The sequence below is a fragment of the Eschrichtius robustus genome, chromosome 10 (assembly GCF_028021215.1).
Source record: "Eschrichtius robustus isolate mEscRob2 chromosome 10, mEscRob2.pri, whole genome shotgun sequence".
Classification (NCBI taxonomy): domain Eukaryota; kingdom Metazoa; phylum Chordata; class Mammalia; order Artiodactyla; family Eschrichtiidae; genus Eschrichtius; species Eschrichtius robustus.
Genome location: NC_090833.1, coordinates 116,598,470 through 116,625,545, shown reverse-complemented (window position 1 = coordinate 116,625,545; position 27,076 = coordinate 116,598,470). Strand labels below are relative to the sequence as shown.

The 27,076-nt window shown below is 39.1% G+C and overlaps 1 protein-coding gene across 3 annotated transcripts; it reads right to left on the bottom strand.

The window, feature by feature from the left end:
- Positions 1–629: 629 nt before the first annotated feature.
- Positions 630–27,076, bottom strand: LOC137770294 (kynurenine/alpha-aminoadipate aminotransferase, mitochondrial-like). Of its 3 annotated transcripts, XM_068552898.1 has the most exons (15): positions 26,950–27,076; positions 25,420–25,529; positions 24,694–24,862; positions 23,591–23,723; positions 19,988–20,062; positions 14,761–14,970; positions 14,126–14,191; positions 12,797–12,879; positions 12,258–12,354; positions 10,976–11,037; positions 10,643–10,707; positions 9,233–9,339; positions 2,070–2,171; positions 1,595–1,673; positions 630–1,158 (listed from the first exon to the last, which is right to left on the bottom strand). In XM_068552898.1, exons 2-14 carry the CDS (start codon positions 25,484–25,486, stop codon positions 1,608–1,610), a joined length of 1,302 nt encoding a protein of 433 aa, XP_068408999.1. In that variant the 5' UTR covers positions 25,487–25,529; positions 26,950–27,076; the 3' UTR covers positions 630–1,158; positions 1,595–1,607. The 3 variants fall into 3 exon arrangements, with proteins under 3 accessions (XP_068408999.1, XP_068409001.1, XP_068409000.1); XM_068552900.1 differs by lacking the exons at positions 25,420–25,529; positions 26,950–27,076 and adding an exon at positions 25,226–25,325; XM_068552899.1 differs by lacking the exon at positions 1,595–1,673 and having other exon boundaries at positions 632–1,158.

Genomic DNA, 27,076 nt, shown 5'->3' with positions numbered 1-27,076 from the left:
TTTTTGTTCAAGAACTTTAGCTGCCAGTGGTATAACATGTCATTCAGATGCTGGGAAAATAATAACTGTGATGGAGATGTTTATATACACAAGGATGGTGGGAATGATAAAGAGGTAAACTTCCTAATTCCTCAAAGGACCAGATAACTTTACAAGGACTGGGTCTTGGAATGCTGGTAAACTGTTCTACAGCGATAGAAAACGGATACAGGGTATTTATGATACTGTCCAAATGAGATCCCATTCTTGTACATATTACACGTACATGCATAGAAAACATCTAAAAGGATAGATATAAATGCTGGGGGTGAGATACCCGGTGGCTTTTACTTTATTCCTTATACTTACTGGGTTGTTTGAAAAAAAAATTAAGTGAGCATATATTTAATAATCAGATGGGAAAAATAAAGACCTTAAAGGTGAGAAAGAAAAGCATTAAAAAGTATATCGTAAGTACCTCAAAGGAGTCTAGTAGATTGAGATTACGAAACTGATAAGAATGCATTTTGAAAGTTGTGTAGTTTCATAAAAATACAATGTAGTACATTTTTCTCAGTCCTTAATCTCTCCTCCTTACTTAGAATTAATAGGGAGACCTTTATGTATGTTTAGATTCGGAATTTTATTTTAAATGGATTTCTATGCCATAACATAATGTCTGTGATACTCTTACTAAAAATTATGTATAACAGTCAAATTCTAACAATTTTTGCAACAAGCTCTCATTACATTTTCTTCAAAATAGGAAAAGTTCACATTACATACCATTTTGAACATGATTGTTTGCTTACAAATAATTTACTATAAAAATGTTATTTTCAAAGAAAATTTATGGGAAATGATAAAGCAACTACAAAAATCTTTACAAGAAAATCCAGGATAAAAATACTTTTCGGGGGTTGAAAATTTATCAACATGTACAGGTGGATTATAAATATATTTTGGCAATCTGATGGGTTCAAGGGCACTTTAAAAGTTGTCTAGTTAAATTACTACAGATATGACGTGTTTGGTGAAACCCAATCTGTAAGTCTAACACCAACAATCATTTCTTCCTGGTAAAACATAGAAATAATTTATCTGAAAACCGTGAGTGCTATGAAGAGCTCGATTTCTTCATAAAGATTCCTTTATAAATTGGGCTAATCCCTGGAAGGCCTAAAAGCGAACAGAGAGAAGAATTAATAAAATTAGGATGCTGCTTAGGAAAAGTCTGTCATAACTTTAGAAATTTAAACAAAGAGTATCCATCTTAGGTTGAGATCAGACAGTGAAAGGTCAGGATTAACCTCAGTTTTATCTGGGTCAGAGGCCGTCATGTCCACTAATATATGTAGACGGAAGCATATCAGAGTCCCAGGAAATGTTTCAAATCCTTATTTCCTCAAGATCATCATTTTCTCCCAGAACACGAATTATTTTTTTCATATACTCTCTCACCTGCACGTGCCTTCTGTATAGTTTCAGTTGTCCAGCTCTACGCATATATAACTTATGAAAAGCATATTTAATGACATGAGAAAGCAAGTCAATCAAGAACACACCCGGAGACAACCCATCTCCAAGGATAAGTATACATTCTTCTTACACTTACTGGACTCTTCAGTTTACGGCTCTTCTGTGGGTTCCCGACACACAGTTCTTAGGAACTTGCTTCTTGGTTTCCTGTAATCCTGGTTAAAGCTGGACTTTGTGATTAAGCAATTACTTAACTCCAATCATTAATATTATTCTATTTGACCCTTCCCCCAGAGATAGAGATGGATGGCTTCATGAATTTGGACTATGGCTCATGTTAATTCCATGAAGGAGCGAAAGAGGTTCTCTCTGTAACGTGTTGATAATCTGCCAACACTGTTGAGCAGGTCTGAAATCTATTCAACTCCAATTTGGTCACATCATTTGTCTATAGAAGCCTGGCAACTTCTCTGAATGGTAGTTTGTGACTTTCCAACTAATACCCATTTTGCAGAAACCCAAGAAGATATCAAATAATGTTGTAACTCCCAAAATGAACACAAAAAATAAATGGATATCTAGTTTTACTCTAAAGAGAATATTGTACTCACCATGTCCATCTGCTCTGGAGAAGCTAAAGAGAAGGATGCTCTGAAGTAGGGGCAAGGAGCTGAACTATCAAGGTAGAAGTTATATCCAGGAAGCATGAATATCTAAGAGAGTTTATGGAAAACACGTGATGTACCATTAAAGAAAACTAAAAGGAAATATAGGTGAATCTAAGCTCAGAGTGGAGGATGACTTTTAAACTTAGAAAGCAATGAAAGAAATCACAAGAGAAAAATCAATTTATATAAAATTACTGCATGTTGTACAATAAAACTAAAAGCATAGAAACTGGTGTTTACAATAAATACAGCAATTCTACCTCTTCTCCATATATTATAAAGAATGCACAGAAACAGAGGAAAAACTTTAAAATGGACAAGGACAGCTTATTCAAGAAATAGAAATGGTAATAAACACGAATAAATGTTTAACATAACTAGAACAGTAAAATAAATCCAATGAAATATCATTTTAAAAAATATTTTATTTCATTTTTTTAAGTTAAACTATAGCTGATTTACAATGTTGTGTTAGTTTTGGGTATACAGCATAGTGATTCAGTTATACATATGTGTATATGTATATGTATATCTATCGATCGATCTATCTTTTCTTTTTCATATTCTTTTCCCTTATAGGTTATTATAAAATATTGAGTATAGTTTCCTGTGCTATACAGTAGGTCCTTGTTGATTATCTATTTTATACATAATAGTGTATGTATGTTAATCCCAAACTCCTAATTTATCCCTTCCCCCCTTACCCCTTTGGTAACCATAAGTTTGTTTTCTATGTTTGTGGGTCTATTTCCATTTTGTAAATAAATTCATTTGTATCATTTTTTTAGATTCCACATAAGTGATATCATATGATATTTGTCTTTCTCTGTCTGACTTACTTAGTATGATCATCTCTAGGTTGATCCATGTTGCTGCAAATGGCATTATTTCATTCTGAGTAATTCTGGCTGAGTAATATTCCACTGTATATATGTACCACATCTTCTCTATCTGTTCCTCTGTTGATGGACATTTAAGTTGCTTCCATGTACTGGCTATTGTAAATAGTGCTGCAATGAACATTGGGGTGCATGTATCTTTTTGAATTATACTTTTCACCATATATATTCCCAGGAGTGGGATAACTGGATCATATGGTAACTCTACTTTTAGTTTCCTTATGAACCTCCATACTATTCTCCATAGTGGCGGCACCATTGTACATTCCCACCAACAGTGTAGGAGGGTCCTGTTTTCTCCACACCCTCTCCAGCCTTTATTATTTGTAGACATTTTGATGATGGGCTTTCTGACCGGTATGAAGTGACACTTCATTGTAGTTTCGATTTGCATTTCTCTAATAATTAGTGATATTGAGCATCTTTTCATGTGCCTGTTGGCCATCTGTATGTATTCTTTGGAGAAATGTCTTTTTAGGTCTTCTGCCCAATTTTGGATTGGGTTGTTTGTTTTTTTGATATTGAGCTGTATGAGCTGTTTGTATACTTTGGAAATTAATCCCTTGTTGGTTGCAACATTTGCAAATATTTGTTCCCATTCTATAGGTTGCCTTTTTGTTTTTTTATGCTTTCCTTTGCTGTGCAAAAGCTTTTAAGTAGGTCCCATGTATTTATTTTTGTTTTTATTTCCATTAATCTAGGAGACAGAACGAAAAAGATATTGCTGTGATTTATGTCAAAGAGTGTTCTTCCTGTTTTGCTGTAGGAGTTTTGTATTATCCAGTCTTACATTTAGGTCTGTAAGCCATTTTCAATTTATTTTTATTTATCGTGTTAGAGAATGTTCTAATTTCATTCTTTTACATGTAGCTGTCCAGTTCTCCCAGCAACACTTACTGAAGAGACTGTCTTTTCTCCACTGTATTTTCTTGCTTCCTTTGTTGTAGATTAATTGGCCATAGGTGCGTGGGTTTATTTCTGGGCTTTCTCTCCTGTTCCAGTGGTCTATATTTCTGTTTTTGTTCCAGTACCATACTGCTTTGATTACTGCAGCTTTGTAGTATAGTCTGAAGTCAGGGAACGTGACTCCTCCAGCTCCATTCTTCTTTCTCAAGACTGCTTTGGCTGTTAGGGGTCTTTTGTGTTTCCATACAAATGTTAAAATTATTTTAGTTCTGTGAAAAATGCCGTTGGTAATTTGATACAGGGATTGCATTGAACCTGTAGTTGGCCTTGGATAGTAAAGTCATTTTGACAATATTGATTCTTCCAATCCAAGAACATGCTATATCTTTCCATCTGTTTGTGTTGTCTTCAATTTCTTTCATCAGCATCTTACAGTTTTCCAAGTACAGGTCTTCTGCCTTTTTAGGTAGGTTTATTCCTAGGTATTTTATTCTTTTTGATACGATGGCAAATGGGATTTTTTCCTTAATTTCTCTTTCTGCTCTTTTGTTGTTAGTGTATAGAAATGCAACAAATTTCTGTGTATTTATTTTGTATCATGCAACTTTACCAAATTCATTGATGAGCTCTAGTAGTTTTCTGGTAGTGTCTTTAGGATTTTCTATGTATAGCATCATCTCATCTGCAAACAGTGACAGTTTTACTTCTTCTTTTCCACTTTGGATTCCTTCTATTTCTTTTTCTTCTCTGATTGCTGTGTCTAGGTCTTCCAAAACTTTGTTGAATAAAAGTGGTGAGTGGGGCATCCTTGTCTTGTTCCTCACCTTAGAAGAAATGCTTTCAGATTTTCACCGTTGAGTATGATGTTAGCTGTGGGTTTTTCATATACAGCCTTTATTATGTTAACGTGTGTTCCCTCTATACCCACTTTCTGGAGAGTTTTTGTCATAAATGGATGTTGCATTTTATCAGAAGCTTTTCTTGCCTCTATTGAAATGATTGTATGGTTTTTATTCTTCAATTTGTTAATGTGGTATATCATATGGATTGATTTGTGGCTATTGAAAAAAACTCAAAAAACACAAACGTGGAGGCTAAACAATATGCTACTAAACAACCAATGGATCATTGAAGAAATTAAAGAGAAAATCAAAAATACCTAGAGATAAATGAAAATGAAAACACAAGTATCTAAAACCTATGGGATGCAGCAAAAGCAGTTCTAAGAGGGAAGTTTATATCAATACAATCATACCTCAGGAAACAACAAAAATCCCAAATGAACAACCTAACCTTACACCTAAAGCAACTAGAGAAAGAAGAACAAACCAAACCCATAGTTAGTAGAAGGAAAGAAATCATAAAGATCAGAGCAGAAATAAATTAGAGACTAAGAAGACAGTAGAAAAGATCAATGAAACTAAAAGCTGGTTCTTTGGAAAGATAAACAGAATTGATAAACCTTGAGGCAGACTCATCAAGAAAAAAAGGGAGAGGGCCCAACTCAATAAAATCAGAAATGAAAAGGAGAAGTTACAACCAACACCACAGAAATATAAAGGACCATAAGGGACTACTACAAGCAAGTATATACTAATAAAATGGACAACCTAGAAGAAATGGCCAAATTCTGAGAAAGGTACAACCTCCCAAACCTGAAGCAGGAAGAAATAGAAAATATGAACAGAGCAGTTACCAGTACTGAAATTGAACCAGTAAGTTAAAAACTCCCAACAAGCAAAAGTCCAGGACCAGATGGCTTCACAGGTAAATTCTATCAAACATTTAGAGAAGAGTTAACACCTATCCTTCTGAAACTATTCCAAAAAATTGCAGAGAAAGGAACACTTCCAAACTCATTCTATGAGGCCACTATCACCCTACTACCAAAATCAGACAAAGACACCACAAAAAAAGAAAATTAAAGGCCAATATCACTAATGAACAGAGATGCAAAAATCCTCAACAAAATAGTAGCAAACCGAATCCAGTAACACATCAGAAGGATCATACACCATGATCAAGTGGGATTTATCCCAGGGATACAAGGATTTTTCAACATCTGCAAATCAATCAGTGTAAAATACCCTTTTTGAGTTTTCAAATTTGGGGGTGATCTTTCAGCTGGGAGTTGAAAGGTAAGTAAGCACAGGCCAAGCAAAAAGTAGGGGAAGAGTCTGTCAGGGAGAATATACAGAGTGTAGTGTCCCCGAGGTGCAAAGAAAATTGGTCACTCAAAGAGGTGGAAACACTTAATACATAGAGTGAAGGAATAAAAATGATAGGTAATGGTGTCAAAACGGTGGGACACCTGCTCTTCTTGGTGACTTCTGTGGCCAACAGCTCGCTGCCCCAAAGCATGTGTCCTCTGCTTCCTGAGCATAAAAACACACTGTTCCCAGCCTCTTTCTAGATGCCTGTGGCTGCATGATTGAATCCCAGCCAGGAGAGGGGAAGTTTTGGTGCTACTTCTCGGCCTGGCCCCGAACGTCTCCCTGTGTGACCCACCATGCCCTCTTAATGCTGCGGTCATCATGGATCCGTGTGTTGAAAAACTCAGAGCAAGAAGGTGGCAGGAACCTGGGTCTCTGACTCATGGCAGGAGCAGAGGAGCCTGTAGACCACGTCTTGGAAAATTGTGCATGAGTCAGAACTAAGCTGGGTTGTTAAGTCTTTGAGATTGTTGTCTAGTAAAATCATGACATTCAGAACTTTAAGAAACTGCTTGTATTTTCATGGTGTAAATCTGGCCCCTGGTTGTTGAAGTTAGGTGAGCTGGGAATGAAATGATTTGGGGGTATTCTGGGGAGAAAATTTCAAGGCTGAAGATGAGTTTTTTTTTTTCCCCCTGATTAACGATGAAATGAAAACTGTCATTTCTACCAATATTGGGGAACAGTTTAGGGATGTGCCAGAAGCAAGTTTCTGTAGAGAAGGAGGGAGTGGTAATAATCTTGCAAGGTGACCAAAATCTGGGTTAAGAGAGTGGTGTTAAAGTTAGTGATTATTTAGAAAAGTTGAAGGTCCATGCAATAGGGTATATGGAATAAATAAAAGGGACTGAAAAAACTATAATAAAATATGAAGCCTGTATCCTTATCTCCTAGCTCAGGGATACAAACAAATAGCCACTTATCAAATATTGTGAATATTAATGGCATTGATAACAAAGCAAAGAAGATGTAATAAAATTGATTTATTGTACTAAAATGCACTTATATGAGTTAAGTCATTTAAGTATTTATTAAGCACTTTCTATGTGCTGTTATTACTTGGTAAATTGGAAAGCTACACAGAAGCATATTTAGATGTCTCAGCTTAATTAGTGCCTCTGAATGAAATCTAAGTAGACCTGATTTAAGTACAAAAGGAGAAAAAAACCTAGAAATCCTTGCGGGCGAATTTTAAGTGAAAAAAGCAGGATATAAACTTTTCTGTGTAATTTTAATCATGTAAAATAATTGCACAGCCATATCCAACAAACAAACCACCCAATTAAAAAATGGGCACAAGACCTGAATGTACATTTTTCCAGAGAAGACATACAGATGGCTAAAAGGCACATGAAAAGATGCTCAACATCATTAATCATCAGGTTAATGCCAATCATTAACCATTAATCATCAATGCAAATCAAAACGTGAGATATCACGTCACACTTATCAAAATGGCAATCATCAAATGGACAACAAATAAAATGCTGGTGAGGATGTAGAGAAAAGGGAGCACTTGTAAACTGTCGGTGGGAATGTAAATTGGTGAAGCATTATGGAAAATAGTGTGGAGGTTCCTCAAAAAATGAAACATAGAACTACCATATGACCCAGCAATTCCACTTGTGGGTATATGTCCAAAGAAAATGAAAACACCACTTAAAAAAGATACATGCACCCCAGTGTTCATTTCAGCATTATGTATAATTGCCAAGATATGGAAACAACCTAAGTGCCCATTAACAGATGAATGGATAAAGAATATGTGAGATGTGTGATGTGATACACAAAGTCATAAAATGAATGAAACAATGCCATTTGTGACAACATGGATGGACTTGGAGGGTATTATGCTTAGTGAAATAAGTCAGAGAAAGACAAATATGCACTTATATGCAGAATCTAAAAAAATAAAATCAATAAATACAACAAAAAGAAAGAGACTCACACATAATAGAGTGCCTACCACTGGGAAGAGGGAAGGGGGAAGGGCATGATAGGGATAGAGGATTAAGAGGTACAAACTATTATGTATAAAATAAAGAAGATACAGTGACATATTGTACAGCACAGGGAATATAACCAATTTTTTGTAATAACTTTAAGTGGAGTCTAATTGTTAAAAATATTGAATCACTATGTTGTACACCTGAAACGAATGTAATACTGTAAAGCATTATACTTTAATAAAAAAATAATTTCATAGGCAAACTACTAGATATATATAAGCTGTTAAAGAAAATATTTCACAAATGGTCATAAAATCTGGGTGGTAAAATTATGGGCTATTTAAAAACTTTTCATTATGCTTTAATGAAGAATAATGTTACCATGAGTATGCTTTACTTTCATAATCAGGAAAAAAATCCTTTTATTTTAATACTAACGGCTTATGGTTACCAGTGGGTAAGGGGAGGAGGGTTAAACTGGGAGTTTGGGATTGACATATAAAACTACTATATATAAAACAGATAACTAATAAGGCCCTACTGTATAGCACAGGGAACTCTACTCAATACTCTAAAGGCCTATATGGGAAAAGAATCTAAAAAAGAGTGCATATATGTATATGTATAACTGATTCACTTTGCTGTACACCTGAAACTAACACAACATTGTAAATCAACTATACTCCAATAAAAATTTTTAAAAAATAATAAAAAATATTACTGGCTAATACTTATCAAGCATTTACTATGTGCCAGGTATTAGTCTAAGTACTTTATCCATATTTATTGCTTTCATCATCATAGCAACCCTAAGAGGGAGAGGTTCTTATTATCTGCATTTTACCCAACGCCACATATAAGGGCAGGGCTGGAGCTGGGATTCACACCCAAGGACGTGACTCCAGACAGTGTGCTCTTAGCCACTAAGCTAATCAATAGCTGAGCTGAATGACTATTTCCCCTAGTTTAGACCAGGAGACTAGTTCTGTAACCCAAAATCTATTATGTTCTTAGTAAGGAGATAATGTATCTGATAGGCAAACATTATGCCTTGGGTTGGTGGGCAACGATAGATATCTCTCGCCATTTTATTAAGATATTACTTTAAAGAAAAAATACAGCTTTTCTTCCTGTTTTACCTCTTTCTTAAAGGCTTTCTCTTCGATCAGTTTTCTTACATCATGAAGGCCCTTAATTTTAACCCATAAAAACATTCCAGCAGTAGGAACCTGCCATTCTGCCAAACCTACAAACAAAAGAAGAGAAGAAATATTTCCCGAGACCATTTTTGATGATGTCAGCTATATCGCTGAAATGACAAATTGCAGTAACTGTAAACTAGTATTTCCAAAAAAGTTCCTTCAGGGATAGCATTTTTAAAAATATAGTTTTATGAGTCCTGAAAATTGATGCTCTGAGTTTTATTTTAAAAAGTAAGGGGAGGGTTTGAAAGGGAGAGAGGAGACTCGTGTTTATTTACGATTTTAGTGGGTCTCAGGGCAGTGCGGGAAATCCAGTGCCATGCCCACCTCCCTCCCTTAGAACTGTCCCTAAGCCAAACACGGCTCTTTCAGTTTTAGGAGCGGATTCCTCAACTCTTTCTACAGCCTTCTAGTGTTTCAACAAATCCTATCATTTATGTAATTGTTCATAAGTCTAATGAATTGAAGTTTTTATCAGAATGTAATTAATTATGAAAGGAATACATAAAATTAAGAAATTCTGGTCATTTGTAGACTTTATGCTTCATTGAATATAAGGGTACAGAAACCAGGAAGGAAGAATAATTATTTTGATTTTGATTATTACCCTTTAAAAAAAAAAAAACCTTGATGTTGACTAAAGCCTTTTTTTCAACTTCACTATAGGAAGTGGTAGAATAGTACTCTTATCAAAAAGATAGTAATTGTGTTTTTACCAGGACTACATAGGGAACAAGATATGAGGGAAATAAGAAGTGAATACTTTGTATTTACTATTATTCTTGCCAAAGGCATTTTTAGTGGTGTAATTAAAGCCATGCAATTCATTTTACTTTCTTCCTTAATAGAAAATTAAATCTAAACCATTCTGAAATCAAATTAGCAATAGAAAATATTAGATAAATGAGGTTAATTATTAAAAGGCAAATTGTCTGTAATGAGAAACCTGCCTTAGATTGTACTGTTTTGTCTTTATAGAGTCAGAAAAGGAGTATGTTGTTGATTTCACAATTCCTCTTCTATTTGGAGCAAAATTTTGAAAACCTTTTGAGTACAGATGTTATTTAACTTTAAGTAGGTTATTGCTGGTTGATTGTTAGACTAATTGGTCTTTTTTCTTCAAACCACAGATACTTTGCAGCAGTCAGGTATAGTAGAAATGCGTAGAATTGTGCCAGGGTTTGTGCTGTTACTTCTGAGATCATTCATAGGGTAACATTTTCTTGACAAGAATACTCCTGGGCCCTGTTTCCTTCCCCAGGGTTATTAACAATACTCTGTGGTGTGTATCACTCACTCATATAAGGGCTACTGTTCATCCCAGGACAGGATGTAAGTTCCACTCACCACTTAACCACTTGTCTGCGGCTGCCAATAATGCATCCCTTTGCTTTCTATAGAAATCAATAATCCTAGAAGAAGAAAACAATGAAAAGGATGTGTTTGCTACATTGATTGCAGACACTAAAAGGCTCTGGAGTCCAGTCTATAAGAATCTATTTTCTATCTTGATGAAAATGTCAAATTCTTGATGAGGGAATAGAGCATATTTATTTGACCTGTCTGATGGTAAACTTTTTTACCATTGTGGTCTTTCCATTATTTTGCAATAATTCAAAAATGAAAATTAATAGAGTGAAGTCCATTTCTATATAAAGTATGGAACCTAAAATACAGTACCTCTCTACATGAGCCAGGAAGCCCTCTTCTCCCCATTGGTGGAGAAGCTGTGATACCAGGAGCTAAAAGGGATGAGAGAGTTATAAGGTTCATCCTCTAAAATGTTTTTTTTGGCCAAAGATCACAGCAAATCACTCTTGATTATGTGCAAACGACCCTAAGAAGAGGCAACAACCTGCACGCAGCCTTATAGGCTCAGCGACTTATAACAACGTTGATTAATAACAATGACAACAATAATAGTAAAAATAACAAATATTGATATGGTCCTTGCTATGTGCTGGAAACTGCTGTACCATATGAATATAGTTCAGCTAAGTTGATCTTTGTAATACCCTTATTGGGCAGGTCATTATTTCCACTCTACTGATAAAGAGAATGAGGCACAAGGTGAAATTAACTTTCCTGCAGTCACTGCACATCACAGAGCCTGGACTTAGGGCAGACTGTCCAGCCCCAGATCCACCCAATAACTGCCGCCCTAGATGGCCTCTCTAAATATAAAACACATACAGTCTATATAAGAAGTTATACAATATATTTAGAGATTTTTGTATCCAGAATGAAAGTTCTAAATGTTCTAAATGGATAGTGAAATTTGGTTGATAACAGATACAGAAAATATAGAAAAAGCCCCCAACTTGATAAAACATGGGATATCTGCACTTTGTGGAATGTATAATGTCAAAGAAATGTCCATTCTACATGAACTACCCCTTTTGCGTTCTTAGGTAGCCGTTCTGTCCTTAAGGTCTGATTCTCAAGGTTGCCTTAGGGATGGGTCCAATAATTTCTCAAAGCTTGTAAAGAAATTTATACATTCTCCAAAAATAATTTTACTGTATTTTAGTTAAAATACATTCCAGCTGGTGTCTGTAGGGAGGTTAGCACATGGGCAGTGAAGGCAGACGTCGGGCCACCACACGGGTTTGAACCCGTGCTCTCAGATTCCAGGACAACGAAGCTAACGGTGTGTTACTTCACCAAACCTCTTCCGCCCTGTCGAGTCCAACACAGTTTTTATGGGATTCCTAGGCTAGATGCCAGAACACAGATGAATAAGATCTCTGACCCTCAAGGAGCTTGATCTACACTGTGAAACAGCACCAGGTCCATTCAAATCTCTTTTGCCTTTTAGAGCAAACATCTGCTGTGCGTGGTCTCCTAATTCAGTCCATGCGGAACTAGAGCTGCAATCAGTGATTTCTCTCTCTGCCACCTACACGCAGTCATATTTGCCAACATCTATTTTATTTTATGATCTGATTCAAAAAATTCCTACCTGGCTGAAAGTGCTGGTGTGCATTGTTGAAACTTCTGTGTGTAAAACAATTCTCTCGATCAAGGGCTTTGGACCAGTTATAAACCCTATTCGCAACCTGCACAAAGAGAGAAAAGGCACAATACCAACCCTGCATTAACAATTAATACCTTGTTACTGATTTCACGGGGAAGAAAGTTGTGACCTGGGGACAAATGGACCTAGACAGTTAACACATTCTAATAAAACAACTTCTTATTTAAAATACACATTTAAATTAAATTGTACAGTTAAAATAGAATGCATATCTGACCAGGTATTTCTAAATGTGCTCTATCATATATGCAAGCAAAAACCTGACCAGTCCCCATTAAGCTATAGGTTAATGGCCAAGTATCTTTGACCACTCGGAAGGATTGGTAGAAAAGCCTGTTATTAATAGATAAAATCAAACAGGAATACAAGTATCTTAAATGAGAAGAACTGTTTGCACTAAGAGATGCTGAGGTGCAGCCTCTGTCGCCTGTAGATGCAGCCTGAAGGCACAGCCAGGGCCTTACCCAGAGGACAGGACTTTGGAAAAGGAGTCAGCTCGGATGACACGCCCATCAACGTCCATGGAGAGAAAAGTCGGTGCCCAGGGCTTGAAATGGAAGAAAAATACTGTTGGCTTGGGAAGTCTGTTAGAGACCGTATCCCTACTTTGTGCAGAGAGTGGGGAGGAATGGATTTGGAGAACAGTAGGACAAACATCCTTTTTCTTGTCTTCATCTCAGCCCTTTGAGATGGAGTAAGAACCAGAGATGCATGTTCTTCTATTCGTATCTGCCGATCTTCACGGCTTTTCTGCCAAACACACACACACACGTCCTCTCACTTGCTCACGATGCCACTCCCATGAGTTTAGGGAAACCTCACACAGGACCTCCTTGTCCCCAGGCTTGAGATCCAGGATGAACAGATTTCGAGGAAGCATTCAAGAAAAAGTAGTTTGGGAAAGACCAAAACGAAGAGGGCCATCAGCATTCTGATGCTGAGGGCTGTTAAGAGAATGCTGACCCTTAGACCAACTAGAAACACAAAAAAGGTGCAAATGAAGATGAGCAGTGTAGTCGGTGTGCAATGCTGAAACTGCCATATTTACTTCACAAGTAAATGCCAACGAGAAAGGGGGCCATGGTCGTGTTGAAGGTGGGCGGCAGGCAGACATGGTATTCAGGCAAACTAGATAAAAAGCCAAGAGTTGTTTCTTCTCCGTAGATATAAAGTGGGGACTGAGTCCATGTGTTTGTTCTGTGCAGGCCTGAGAGCAATTACAGTGTTGGATTTTGAGGAATTGGGCATTGGGTGTCTGTACCACTACTGTTGTCTCCTAGGAAACCATGCTCGTTCACAGTGGTGTACGTATATAGTGGGAAAGGATCTAAAAGTCCATCATTCTGCAGGTAAGTCCCCGGCCCTAAGTGACAGGGATGGCGAGTGGGCAGCATGATGCTAGGAACGCCCCTCCTCTGCCCACAGCCACCTCACTGACTGAGCGCGGCCCTCCTTCTCCTTCAGCCTGGACACAGCTCCCAAGTCCTTGGCCCATCAGCCACCCGCGAGAGACTGAGGTTGACACCCAAGGAGACGCCCACTGCATAACCCTGGTACGATGTCGAAGGAGCCACGATCTGGATTTGGAGTCCAGACGACCCTCACCCTTGACTCACTCGACCCTCCACGTGCCTGGCACAGAGAGCCAGCCACTATTCTAAAGGTAAGGAATTTGTAGAAAGAGCAGTAATACCAGAGATGAAAATACTCAGCAGCCCGGCTAAACTCAAATCAGCGCAATAACTTACAGCCACTTATCTACTGATTGTGGGCTGAGTTGACACTGCACTTACCTTGTTGAACTGCATAAAATAATAAGGATCATCTTCTATGATGAGGAAGTCATATTTTCTTGCGAGCTAAAAAAGTTAAAGGAGCATATTTATTTCTTCAGATCGCTCAAAGATAAAAATCACTTGGAATCATAGTTCTTTGTACTCATTTCTGTGTAGCTTAATATATGATTTTAGAACAGTGTTTATAGTGAAAAATATTAGACATCATGTTCAGCTACCTAGAGGAGACTTTACAAAAGGAGCTTGCCTCCTATTTTAAAGGAATTTCTTTGTAACCTGAAATGACAAGAAGTAGGAATGGGAAGGGACAGGTTGAAAGTACAAACATAAAATAATGAAAATCAAACTTGGGGCCAGTTATTAAATAACCTCATAGAGTTTAACATCACACCAAGAATAACATTTCTTTCAATGAAAATATCAGTTAAAGGGAAAGAAAAATCTCATAGTCAACAAGAGTGTAATAGTTTCTTGAATTTAAATTCATGGCGACCCTGGCATAGATGACTTCCTTTTATTAAAAATCATCTTCCTTGAGAGCAAGGGGTCATGAGAAGGAACTTGCAGAGCACTCTTCGAAAGAGTCAGAACAAAACAAGAACACAGCCACATAGCACATTCTTTGAAAATACCTCATAGATTTCCTTTTTGCGGTTAGTTGTTAATGAGTTCCCGGCAGGGTTGTTGCCATTTGGGACAGTATAAAGAAATTTGGGGGTGTTTTTCTCGGGGTTCTTTGAATCTTCTGGTTTCCATCTGGAAAGTATTTCTCTGAGGGAGTCTGGAATAATCCCGTGCTCATCACTGGAAACATTAATCATGTTGCAGCCCAGAGGTTGCAGCTGTCCAGTACAAAGAGAAAAGAAAGCCCAAGACTCAGACTTGACACAAAATATCAGTGTCACTGGTTCTTACACTAAGGAGAATGTTACCATTTATACCCTGAAACACAAACCTGCACTCAGCTCTTCGCCCACAGTGCATTATCTTCATAATCATGCTTAGAACTGGTTCATAAAATAGGTGTTTATTAAGGCATGTTTTTTGACAAAGTAAATTAATCTTATAAAGCATCTGTGATGCTAATACGTAAAATAGTTATAAGCAGAGGTGATATTCAAAATATCGGACAAGTGGTGTAGCATGGGCACATCAGATACAGAGCAGGCTGGAATGGGGTCCTGGAGGCCCCCCACCATGCCAGCATTGGCTCTGTACTATGGGATGCTCAGGTTGGTCTTAGGAGAGGGACAGGGGAGCCAGGGTGGTGCTGGGGCACCAAGGAGCACCAGGGCAGTGGCTCACCAAGGCATGTGGATACTATACTGTACCGATTGCAAAGGCTGAAGTCACAAGTAGTGGCCTTGTTTATAGACATTGTTCTATGAAAGTTTTGTGTTTTTATGTTTTATGTTTGTGGACGAACATAAAGAAAAAAATCGGAACTTAATAAGTAACAAGCAAAGGAAATCATCAACGAATGGAAAGACAACCTACAGAATGGGAGAAGCTATTTGCAAACAATGGAACTGACAAGGGATTAATTTCCAAAATATACAGACAGCTCATACAGCTCAATATCAAAAAAACAAACAACCCAGTCCAAAATTGGGCAGAAGATCTAAATAGACATTTCTCCAAAGAAGACATGCAGATGGCCAACAGGCACATGAAAAGATGCTCAATGTTACTAATTATTAGAGAAATGCAAATGAAAACTGCAATGATGTACCACCTCACACCGGTCAGAATGGCCCTCATTAAAAAGTCTACAAATAATAAATGCTGGAGAGGGTGTGGAGAAAAGGGAACTCTCCTACACTGTTGGTGGGAATGTAAATTGGTGCAGCCACTATGGAGAACAGTATGGAGGTTCCTTAAAAAACTAGAAACAGAATTACCTTATGATCCAGCAATCCCCTTCCTCGTCATATATCTGGAGAAAACCATACTTGTAAAAGACACATGCACCCCAATGTTCATTGCAGCATTATTTACAATAGCCAGGACATGGAAGCAACCTAAGTGTTCATTGACAGATGAATGGATAAAGATGTGGTATGTGTATGTATGTATGTATACACATATATATACACACACACACACACACACATATATACACAATGGAATATTACTCAGCCATAAAAAGATAGAAATAATGCCATTTTCTGCAACATGGATGGATCTAGAGATTATCATAGTAAGTGAAGTAAGTCAGATGGCGAAATACAAATATCATATAATATTGCCTATATATGGAATCTAATAAAATGATACAAATGAACCTATTTATAAAACAAATAGACACACACAGACATAGAAAACAAACTTCTGGCTACAAAAGGGAAAGAGGAGAGGAGGGATAAATGAGGAGTTAGGAATTAACATATACACACTACTATATATAAAATAGATAACCAACAAGAACCTATTGTATAGCACAGGGAACTATACTCAATATCTTGTAATAACCTATAATGGAAAAGGATCTGGAAGTTATACATATATATGTATAACTGAATCACTTTGGTGTACATCTGAAATGAACACAACATTGTAAATCAAGTACAATATATTTCAATAAAAATTTTAAAAAATAGCAATAACTGAGCGAGGTTCTCAGAAAAAATATTTTCAAAGGATAAGCAAACACTTTTCTTAGCAGTCAAATGTAGAATTATGCACTGAGAATAATCCAGACCCCACTTATGGTAAATTTAAAAGGTCTTAGACTTAGAAATCACATAAACATGAATAAAAGAAGTCAATATTGGACCGTGAGGTAAACACACATGGACCGTAAGCATATTCCCTCACAGCCTGGCATTGGTCTCTGTTTGGGTGTGTGAAAACGTGTGTGCATGTGTGCTGTTTACATAGACAAAAATTTTATATTTATAGGCATTGTGTAATCTTATGACTTAGGAGTTTAGGAAAATAATTAACAATTAGTATCCAGTCACTAAGAAAAGGTAATTATTTTATTTTAGTTTTTTAAATTAGGGCACAATATGTAAATAACAAAAATTTGCCATTTTAAAGTGTGCGACTCAGTGGCATTAATTACATTCACAATGTGTGCATCCATCGTCACTATTAATTTCCAAAATCTTTTCATCACTCCAAACAGACCCCCTGTATCATTAAGCAATAACTCCCCACTTCCCCCTCCCTCAGCCCCTGGTAACCACTAAGCAACTTTCTGTCTCTATGAGTTTGCCTATTTCAGATATTTTGTACAAGTGGAATCATACAATATGTGTCCTTTGGTGTCTGGCTTCTTTCACTTGGCATAGTGCTTTCAAGGTTTATCCATGTTGTAGCAGGTGCCAGAACTTCCTTCCTTTTTCTGGCTGAATAATATTCCATTGTGTGGATGGACCACATTTTATTCATGCACTGATGTAAACTTGGGCTGCTCCATGTTTTGGCTATTGTGAATAATGCTGCTATGAACGTTTATGTTTCTGTTTGAGCCCCAGTTTTCAAATCTTTTTGGGTACATACTAGGAGTGGAATTTGTGTGTCCATGGTAATTCTATGTTTAATTTTTTGAGGCACTGATAAACTGTTTTCCACAGGGGCTGCACCATTTTACATTTCCACCAGCAATGTACTGCGGTTCCAATTTCTCTACATATTCACCGTTACTTGCTATATTCCATTAAAAAAATAATAGCCATCCTAGTAGGTGTGAAGTAGTATCTCACTATGGTTTGACTTTAGTTTCTCTGATGACTAGTGATGTTGAGCATCTTTTCATGTACTTATTGGCCATTTATATATCTTCTTTGGAGAAATGTCTATTCAAGTCCTTTGTCTATTTTTAAATTAATTTCTTTGTCTTTTGTTTTTTAGTTGTAGGAGGTCTTTATATACTCTGGATATTGAACTCTTACCATATATATGATTTGCATGTATTTTCTCCCACTCTGTAGGCTGATTATTCACTTTCTTCATAATGTCCTTTGATGCTCAAAAGATTTTAATTTTTGATGAAGTCCAATTTATCTATATTTTTGTTGTTGCTTGTATTTTTGTTGTTTATATCTAAGAATAGTGCCAAATCCAAGGTCAAGAAGATTTGCCCTTATGTTTTCTTCTAAGAGTTTATAGTTTTAGCTCTTATATTTAAATGTTTGATCCATTTTGAGTTAAATTTTTATATGGCATGAGGTGAGGGTCCAATTTCTTTCTTTTTCACGTGGAAATACAGTTATCCCAGCACAATTTGTTGAAGAGACTTTTTTTTTCCTGTTGAATGGTTTTGGTACCCTTGTCAAAATCAGTTGGTCACAGCTGTATGGTTTATTTCTGAACTCTCAATTCTATTCCATTGGGGTATGTATCTATCCTTAATGCCAGTACCAGCCGGTTTTGATTACTACAGATTAAGGCAGTTGGTTTTGAAATTGGGAACCGAGAATCTTCTAACTTTGCACTTTTTCAAGATTGGTTTGCCTATTTGGACCCTTTCCAATCCCAAATGAATTTGAGGACTGGCTTTTCTATTTCTGCAAAAAAGGCTATTGGAATTTTGATAGGGATTGCATGGAATCTGTAAATTGCGGTGGTAGTATTGACACCTGAACAGTATTAAGTCTTCCAACCCAGGAGAAGGTGATGCCTTTCAGTTTATTGGCATCTTCTTTAATTTCTTTCAGCAATGTTTTTTAGTTTTTAATGTGGAAGTCTTTCACCCATTTTGTTAGATTTATTCCCAGATATTTTATTCTTTTGGATGCTATTACAAATGGAATTTTCTTAATTTCCTTTTCAGATTGTTCATTAGAAAAGCAATGTTTATAATATATTTTTACCCCTACTTGGGAGTGTTGAGGAAATATGCCTTTCATCAAGACTAGCTAATTGCTTTCTATATATATTCATTTTTCACAAAGATAATATTAAATTCAAAAAAAAAAGATAATCCATGAAGTTAGATTCAGTAGAGCATAAGGGTCATCTCATTAAATCCCCTACTCTAAGCTAGAAGTACTTTGCTAGCATTCATGTCAGGTGGCCATTGAGAGTTACTCTGAGCCCCTGCAGTGATGGGCAGTGCTTTACTCCTCAGAGAGCCGGTAAGGCTGATGGTTAGACAGTTGTTACATTGAGTTGAAACTGTTTTCCTGTAGTTTCCATCCTTTGATTCCAGTTGTATGAACCTGAGGACATGCACAGACAAATCTAACTCCTCTGTCACATGGCTAGCTTTAATGTACTTGAGGACAATCCTCATGCCCCCGTGGAGTCTTCTCTTTCTGCAGAGAAGAGCATAGTTCCTAAAACAATTCAACCTATGGTATTATTTCCATTTGTTTGTTCACTCTGGTCGCTTTTCTCCGACTGTGCTCCAGTCTGTATTCACATCGACCCAAAAGTATTGTGCCCCCGACAGTGGTGTGTTCTGACCAGGGCACAGCAGAGCAGGTGATCCGATTCCTCGTTCTGGATATCAGAGTCCCATTAATTAAGACTGGAGAGGAAAGTCCTAATCATACCATGTTACTGTACGGTTATTCTCCATTGACATATGATCATCCTTAGGCGTGTGGTAATATAGATGGTAGTGAAAAAACGTCTTTGTAAATTAAGTCACATTTCAGGTGAAATGTTAAGAAATCTGGACATGATTTTGCACAACCCAATTTTAGCACCCCTACATTTAGACCTTGTAAGAAGAAATGTATAAAGCAGAGGGTACATTTCACATATTTTGCATATATTAATGATTCTCCTGTTTAAGAAGAAAGATGCTATTTTATGTTTCAGTGGGCAGATAATTCTCAAGGTGCAGTGGTTTCTTCTCATTTGTTATAAGAAAGAGAGCTGCCTTTTGTAGAAATGTATACTCACAGCATGAATTGTTCCTGAATAAATAGGTTCATTTACGAGGATATTATCTCCAGGATTAACGATCATTTCAAATACCTAACAAAAGAAGCATAGGTTAGCTTGGTTAGTTTGGTTTCCAGTCTTAGAAAACACCCCCCCGCCTTTTTTTTTTGGTTTGGGCTCACTAGGACTCTAGAGAAGGAGTTGGCAAGTTTTCTGTAAATGCCAGATGGGACGTATTTTGTGAGCCCCGGTGTCTCCATTGCAACTACTCATCTCTGCCTCAAGGTGAGAAAACAGCCGTAGACAGTACGTCAGCCGATGGTGTGGCTGAGTTCCAGTAAAGCTCTACTTACAGAATCAGACAAGGGCTGGCTTGGCTCTCAAGCCACAGTTTGCAAACCTCCGTTCTAGGTTGAAAAAAAAAAAAACATAACTGCTTTGGCTCCTAAAATTTATTTATTCCTTTTATTCTTTTTCTGAAAAATTTAAAAATATTTGCTATAAGCCAGGCCTGTGTAAAGGATGGAGATAAAGGGACGAGCATAAAGGCATGGTTTTTACCCTCACGGAGATACTGGTCCACCATTCTGACTAAATCTTATACGAGTCACAGAATCATTCTTTCCTGCCCTGTGATGTTTCACAATCCCCAGGTCAAGCCTCTCCTCCCTATTATTTTAACAACCTAGAGCTCTTGATAAACAGCACGGCCATTATACATTGGGACAGAAGATTTGACTTTTGCTTCCTGATTTGGTCTAGGATGTTCCATTTACTTTTCCTTAGGAGCTTTTGGCATTTTATGACAGTGTCATCCTCTGACAAGTTTCTAATTGATTCAGGATTTACAGGACCTCCTAGGACCAAACAGATCACTGGGTGGCTTGTGTATCATCCGTGGATCAGGTGAAAACCTCATCACGTACATTTCCCATGTCAATTAGGGGACATGAGAAAGTCAAATATCCTAAATGAGGAGGGAGGGCTGTTTATTATCTGAGACACGGACACCTAAAATAATATCCATCCTGGAGAACAAAGTGGGAGAAATATTAAACCACATTCCCAGGAGGCCTCTGTAACAAGCATGGCTATAAGCCAGTGAGTTACTGATGCATTAGGCCACCTATGCTATCTTCCTCTTTGATATGACTGATGTTGCAACAGACAAAGAAGAAACTTTCTTGTGCATCTTTCTGGAGAAAAAAAAAGGCACATAGTGTTCCTTCCTAAGAAAAGAATTTCACTGAAAAGAACTTTTTTTTCCTACTAGTCTGGAGCATCACAAATGTTTCTCTTCAAGAAAAAAAATCGGGGCTTCCCTGGTGGCGCAGTGGTTGAGAATCCGCCTGCCAATGCAGGGGACACGGGTTTGAGCCCTGGTCTGGGAAGATCCCACATGCCGCGGAGCGACTGGGCCCGTGAGCCACAACTACTGAGCCTGCGCGTCTGGAGCCTGTGCTCCGCAACAAGAGAGGCCATGATAGTGAGAGGCCCGCGCACCGCGATGAAGCGTGGCCCCCGCTTGCCGCAACTAGAGAAAGCCCCCGCACAGAAACGAAGACCCAACACAGCCATAAATAAAAATAAATAAATAAATTAAAAAAAAAAAAAGAAAAATCAAACAGCAGCTAATCCTTTTATTTTTCCTAATTCAGGACAAAAAGGGGGAGGAAAATTATAAAGTCTTATTACTTTAATACCTTATTCTGTAAAAATAATTTAATTGAAATTCATTAAAACTAACCAGATTATAACTTTCACATTTACATAAGAAAGAAGAGCAAGAAAGCTACTCTGGTTTGAGATAAACAAGAGTCATACTTTAATCTAGATGTGAGGACTGAATGTAGAGCCTCCTTATCCAGGACTAATTATTCATGAAAAAGAAAAGAAAAACATAGATGAAACTTTAACCATATATGCAGTCTCTTTATCCAGGGACCCCCCAGTGGTGGTTACCTCTGTGGAGTTCCTGGAACCCAGGAGAGAGGCAGACAGAGAGAGAGAGAAAGAGAGAGAGAAAGTAACCCAGAGGAGAAGTCAGCCACAGACACAGACATATACGTAGACGTGGAGAAGCACAGCCAAGAGGGAGTCAGGGTACAAGAGGCAGCCGGCACAGACGATAACACCAGCAGACACACAAAGGAATGACGTTTCATCTCAGGAGTATCAGGATACACCCTCAAAGAATTTAAAAGTCATACACTGAAATGTTATAGCCACAAGCAAAACTGAAATTTAGCCTGAATCTCTGAGTCAGATGGAAGTAAGCAGCGCTCACTAAGCTGCAGGTAGGGGTTGAGTTCTCCCTGAATGGGAATCTTGTCCTAAGGACTCAGAGCTCTGGGTCAATGATGATGGGATCTCTGTTTAAGAGAAATCAGGTTGCAAATGAAGCAACTGACAAAGGATTAATCTCCAAAATATACAAGCAGCTCATGCAGCTCAATATCAAAAAAACAAACAATCCAAAAATGGGCAGAAGACCTAAATAAACATTTCTCCAAAGAACACATACAGATTGCCAACAAACACATGAAGAGATGCTCAACATCACTAATCATTAGAGAAAAGCAAATCAAAACCACAATGAGGTATCACCTCACACCATTCAGAATGGCCATCATCAAAAAATCTACAAACAATAAATGCCGGAGAGGGTGTGGAGAAAAGGGAACCCTCTTGCACTGTTGGTGGGAATGTAAATTGATACAGTCACTATGGAGAACAGTATGGAGGTTCCTTAAAAAACTAAAAATAGAACTACCATATGACCCAGCAATCCCACTACTGGGCATATATCCTGAGAAAACCATAATTCAAAAAGGAACATGTACCACAATATTCATTGCAGCACTGTTTACAATAGCCAGGATATGGAAGCAACCTAAATGTCCATCGACAGATGAATGGATAAAGAAGATGTGGCACATATATACAATGGAATATTACTCAGCCATAAAGAGGAACAAAATTGAGTTATTTGTAGTGAGGTGGGTGGACCTACAGTCTGTCATACAGAGTGAAGTAAGTCAGAAAGAGAAAAATAAATACCGTATGCTAATGCATATATATGGAATCTAAAAAAACTGGTACTGATGAACCTGGTGGCAGGGCAGGAATAAAGATGCAGACGTGGAGAATGGACTTGAGGACACAGGGAGGGGGAAGGGTAAGCTGGGACGAAGTGAGAGAGTGGCATGGACATATATACACTACCAACTGTAAAATCGATAGCTAGTGGGAAGCAGCCACATAGCACAGGGAGAGCAGCTGGGTGTTTTGTGACCACTTAGAGGGGTGGGATATGGAGGGTGGGAGGGAGGCTCAAGAGGGAGGGGATATGGGGATGTATGTATGCATATGGCTGACTGACTGTTGTACAGCAGAAACTAACGCAACATTGTAAAGCAATTATACTCCAATAAAGATGTGACAAAAAGAAAGAGAAGTCAGGTTGGTGAATGTCTTTAAGTTCCGTTTATGATTCTAGGTGAAGACAAGGAAGCCTTCGTAACCCACAGAACACGATGCTCTGTGGCTAAGGGAGAGATGGCCGTCTGGGTGAACGTAGTATTTGATTCTTCCCGCGGGCGCCCTTCCTTCCAGCCTTACCTTACAGAGACCTTCTTGGCTGCCACATGTGAGACACATGTCCATTTGTCCTTGGCTGGGTGGATAATGGATGGTGGGAGGATTATGCAATTTTACTTGTAACTGTTTCAGCCAGGATAACAGCTCTGGGAGTCTAAAGCATAAAATGCATTTAAAAATGGACAGTAGTGAAAGTCATAATAATAGTAGACAGGGGCTAAATGGTGGCTTTATAGCAGGCACTTTAAAGGTCCTCAAATGCTTTTTGCCAATATTAATATCTTTACTTAAAAGACAAGGTAACAGACTTAGAGATTAGGAAATCCACATAAAGGTAATCAGCTGGTGATTAAAAGAGCTGAGATTTGAATCTACAGCTTTCTCATTCCAAAGCCTGTACTTTTTCTTTTACATTAGAGCACTCACTGCGTAATTAATTTTTTGTTTCCCTTAGGGAGATTTCTGTAGGATACCTAGAAGTGCAGGTTCAGTAAGTTCTTTCCATCACGGAAAGAAAAGCCTAGGTATACATTGTATACAAAACAATTCTTATGCACCCAACATGCATTATTCTTCAATCACAGAGCAAACAGGCTTTAATAAAGTATAATTCATAGACACTCTCTAAGTTACCCTTTATCACTGGAAGAAGACCAGCTAAGGAAAGCTTTAGAATATGTGTTCCAGTTGCCTTTATGAGATTAAACACATCTGAACTGAGGGCAACACGCTTACATAGCTGCCTGTTTAGAAAGGGAACATAATCATTAAAAAATTTCCCCAGGGCCTAAACTGGCTGCTTCCTGGGTCATCCTTTTCCTCCTTTCTCCTACCCTTCTTCTTTACCTAGCTATATTCTCTCTTTTTCTTTTCCCAGTCTCAGCTCAAATGGAACCACCTTCCAAAAACTTCTCCCTCTCCTAGTCATATAAGGTTGAGAAGCAGTCCCTGGCGTCTTAGGCATTCAGTATCATTGCTGCAATTATTTTTTCTTCTAAAACTCTTCCCCAAACCTTCCTCACTGCTGAATACCCAGTTAAAAAACACACAGGTCACTTTATCAGCGAGCTGTAGAATATTGCTCATGAAAATGAACCAAGGTTACATTATCTACTGATCAGTACCCAGCACTCTGAGAATACTGCAGTGCTCTCTTCATCATCTCTTCATCAAATTGGATGGTCTCTCCGTTGTCTGTGGTGATAACCGCAGTCTTGAAAGGGAACGTGTTGGGGTTTGGTGCTCCAGTCGCCAGGGAGAGGACAGATTTCGATGACTTGCCCAATATCTCAGCTACAACAAATAAGGAGGAGAAGAAGAAACACTTTCAGTGAAGACTTTCCTAAACAGAGATGGTTCAGCATGTTGCATTAAAGTCAGTAAAACTTTAAAGTGTAACGATTTCTAGTGATAGAATGCTAGTCCGAAAGAAACATAGAAGATGCCTTTTTTTGTGGACCGACCTCACCGGTGGAGGAACTAAGGAAGAGACACGTGCATCTAAGAAGGCAGAGTGATCAGGCAGACAAGCCAAGGGCCGCAGTAACAGAAAACGGTCTTCCACTCGGCCCGTCCCTGCCCGGCTCCGCGCGCACCCCGCTCTGTCCCGCGAACCCGCCCTCCCCACTCCGCACGCGCCCGCACGCTGAGCCGAACCCCGACTCCTGTGCCCGGAAGCGGCCACAGCGTGTCCACAGCGGCCTGCCCTCTCTCTCTACTGCTGATGGCCCGCCCTCGTGCCCGTTCCAGCGCGGCTTCTGTGCCAGGTCTGCGCAGAGCCGGGCTCAGGCCGCCCCGAGCAGCTCTGCGGGGACCGTCCCCTCCAGTGGGAGAGCAGGGCCCGCACTCACCCATGAGTCGAAGGGCGGAAGGCTTTCTGGCCGCGCTCGCAGCCGTGATGAACCGTGTGTAATTCATTCTCGGATTCCAAGCGGCAAGCCGCGCCTTAGGTGGTTGAAGACTAGGAAAACCAAGGATCCGCGTCAATCCTGCCCCCTAACCCCTCCAAGGCCACCTCTGCTGTCCCCCGCGTGTGGTCCGGCGCGCGGAGCCAGGAGAGGCCGCCGAAGGCCCGGCTGGTGGCTGCGCGAGAGCCTGGTTAGGATCCGGCCTGGCGCGTAGCAGGACTGGCAAAGTCCACGGGCAGGTTAGGATGCGGGCCCCTCCCGCCCCACTCCCTTTGGTACCTCCCCCTGCCGCGCCCCTCCATCCCGGCCCCGCCCCGCCCTTCCATCCAGGCCCCGCCCCTGCCACGCCCTCCACCGGCCCCGCCTCTGCCACGCCCCTCCATCCCTCCCCCGCCCCGGGCCGCGACTCCAGACCCACCCCCGCCCTCGTATCCGTCTAGCCTGTCCCGCCCGTGACCGCCTGTCCTGCTGGGGACCTGACCACGCGCCTGCAGCGTGCTGTCTTTGTTGGCGCAGGCAGTGCGGGAGGCCGCATTTAATGATTTACCACTGGGTGTTTTGCACAAGGTACTTAACCTTTCTGGGCATTAGTTTGCTCACAGGGCTGTGGGCAGGATGAAATCAGGGAATCTCAGACACTCCTCAGCACAGTGACCTGATCTTACAAAAGCCTTCAGTAACTGTTAGCTATTATTTTGACTAGTAACAACGTTCTTAGCAAAACTAAGGACTCAGTCTCCTAATGGTTTTTGCTAGAGAAACTGGCAACTTTTAAGGCAGATTATGTCCTTAGTTCATTCATGTACGCAATTAAGGGTCTTTGTGAGGTTACCTATTTAAAGAAGTGTTGCCTCTGCATTTTTCTAGAAGTTAGCTCAAGAAGCTCTAACTAACCTCTAAATTATAAACCATAGTTAATTATGAAATAAAAGTGGAGATTTTGATGTTACTAGAGATTCAGGATTCCCTCCCACCCCATTAGTTTGGTTCCCTTGGATACTTAGATACCTTAGATACACAAACTTAAACTTCTTCCCTTTGGTTGTAGGAACCTGTTTGTGAAAGGTCTTTGGTGTTCTCAGGTCTATGCTGCTTATAATATTTATTACATAGAGACTTTTTTTTTTAAGTACGGAACTAATGCCCGCCCATATTTCCAATCAATGGCAATAAAACTAAAGGAGCCAAAACTAAAGAGATTTCAGGCCAGCTCGTCATAAGTTGCAGGCTCTCAAGCTTCATGGGTTTGCTGAATTTTCTACTTGGCTGCTGGAGTTGGACAGGTGAGAGGCTGAGGGTGCTGATTCGTTATGAGGTGGTGATGATTTAGGTCAGGTAGGGAGGCAGAGAAGTGGCCCATCAGGGTGGCTACTGGAACACAGGGGACCTGAGGGTTGTGCTTAGAAAATGCAGGCAGAGAATGGCCAGAGTGGTGGGAAAGGGTAGGCAAGGGCTAAGTTGGGGACAGCTTACCTGACAATCAGAAGCTGAAAACTGAAGAGACAGTTGATTGCCAGAGAAATCCAACAGACCAGACTTTGAAATTGTCAGGAGCAACCGCAGAAGGAGTTCTTTGCCGGGTGTAGGGTGAGTGAGCAAG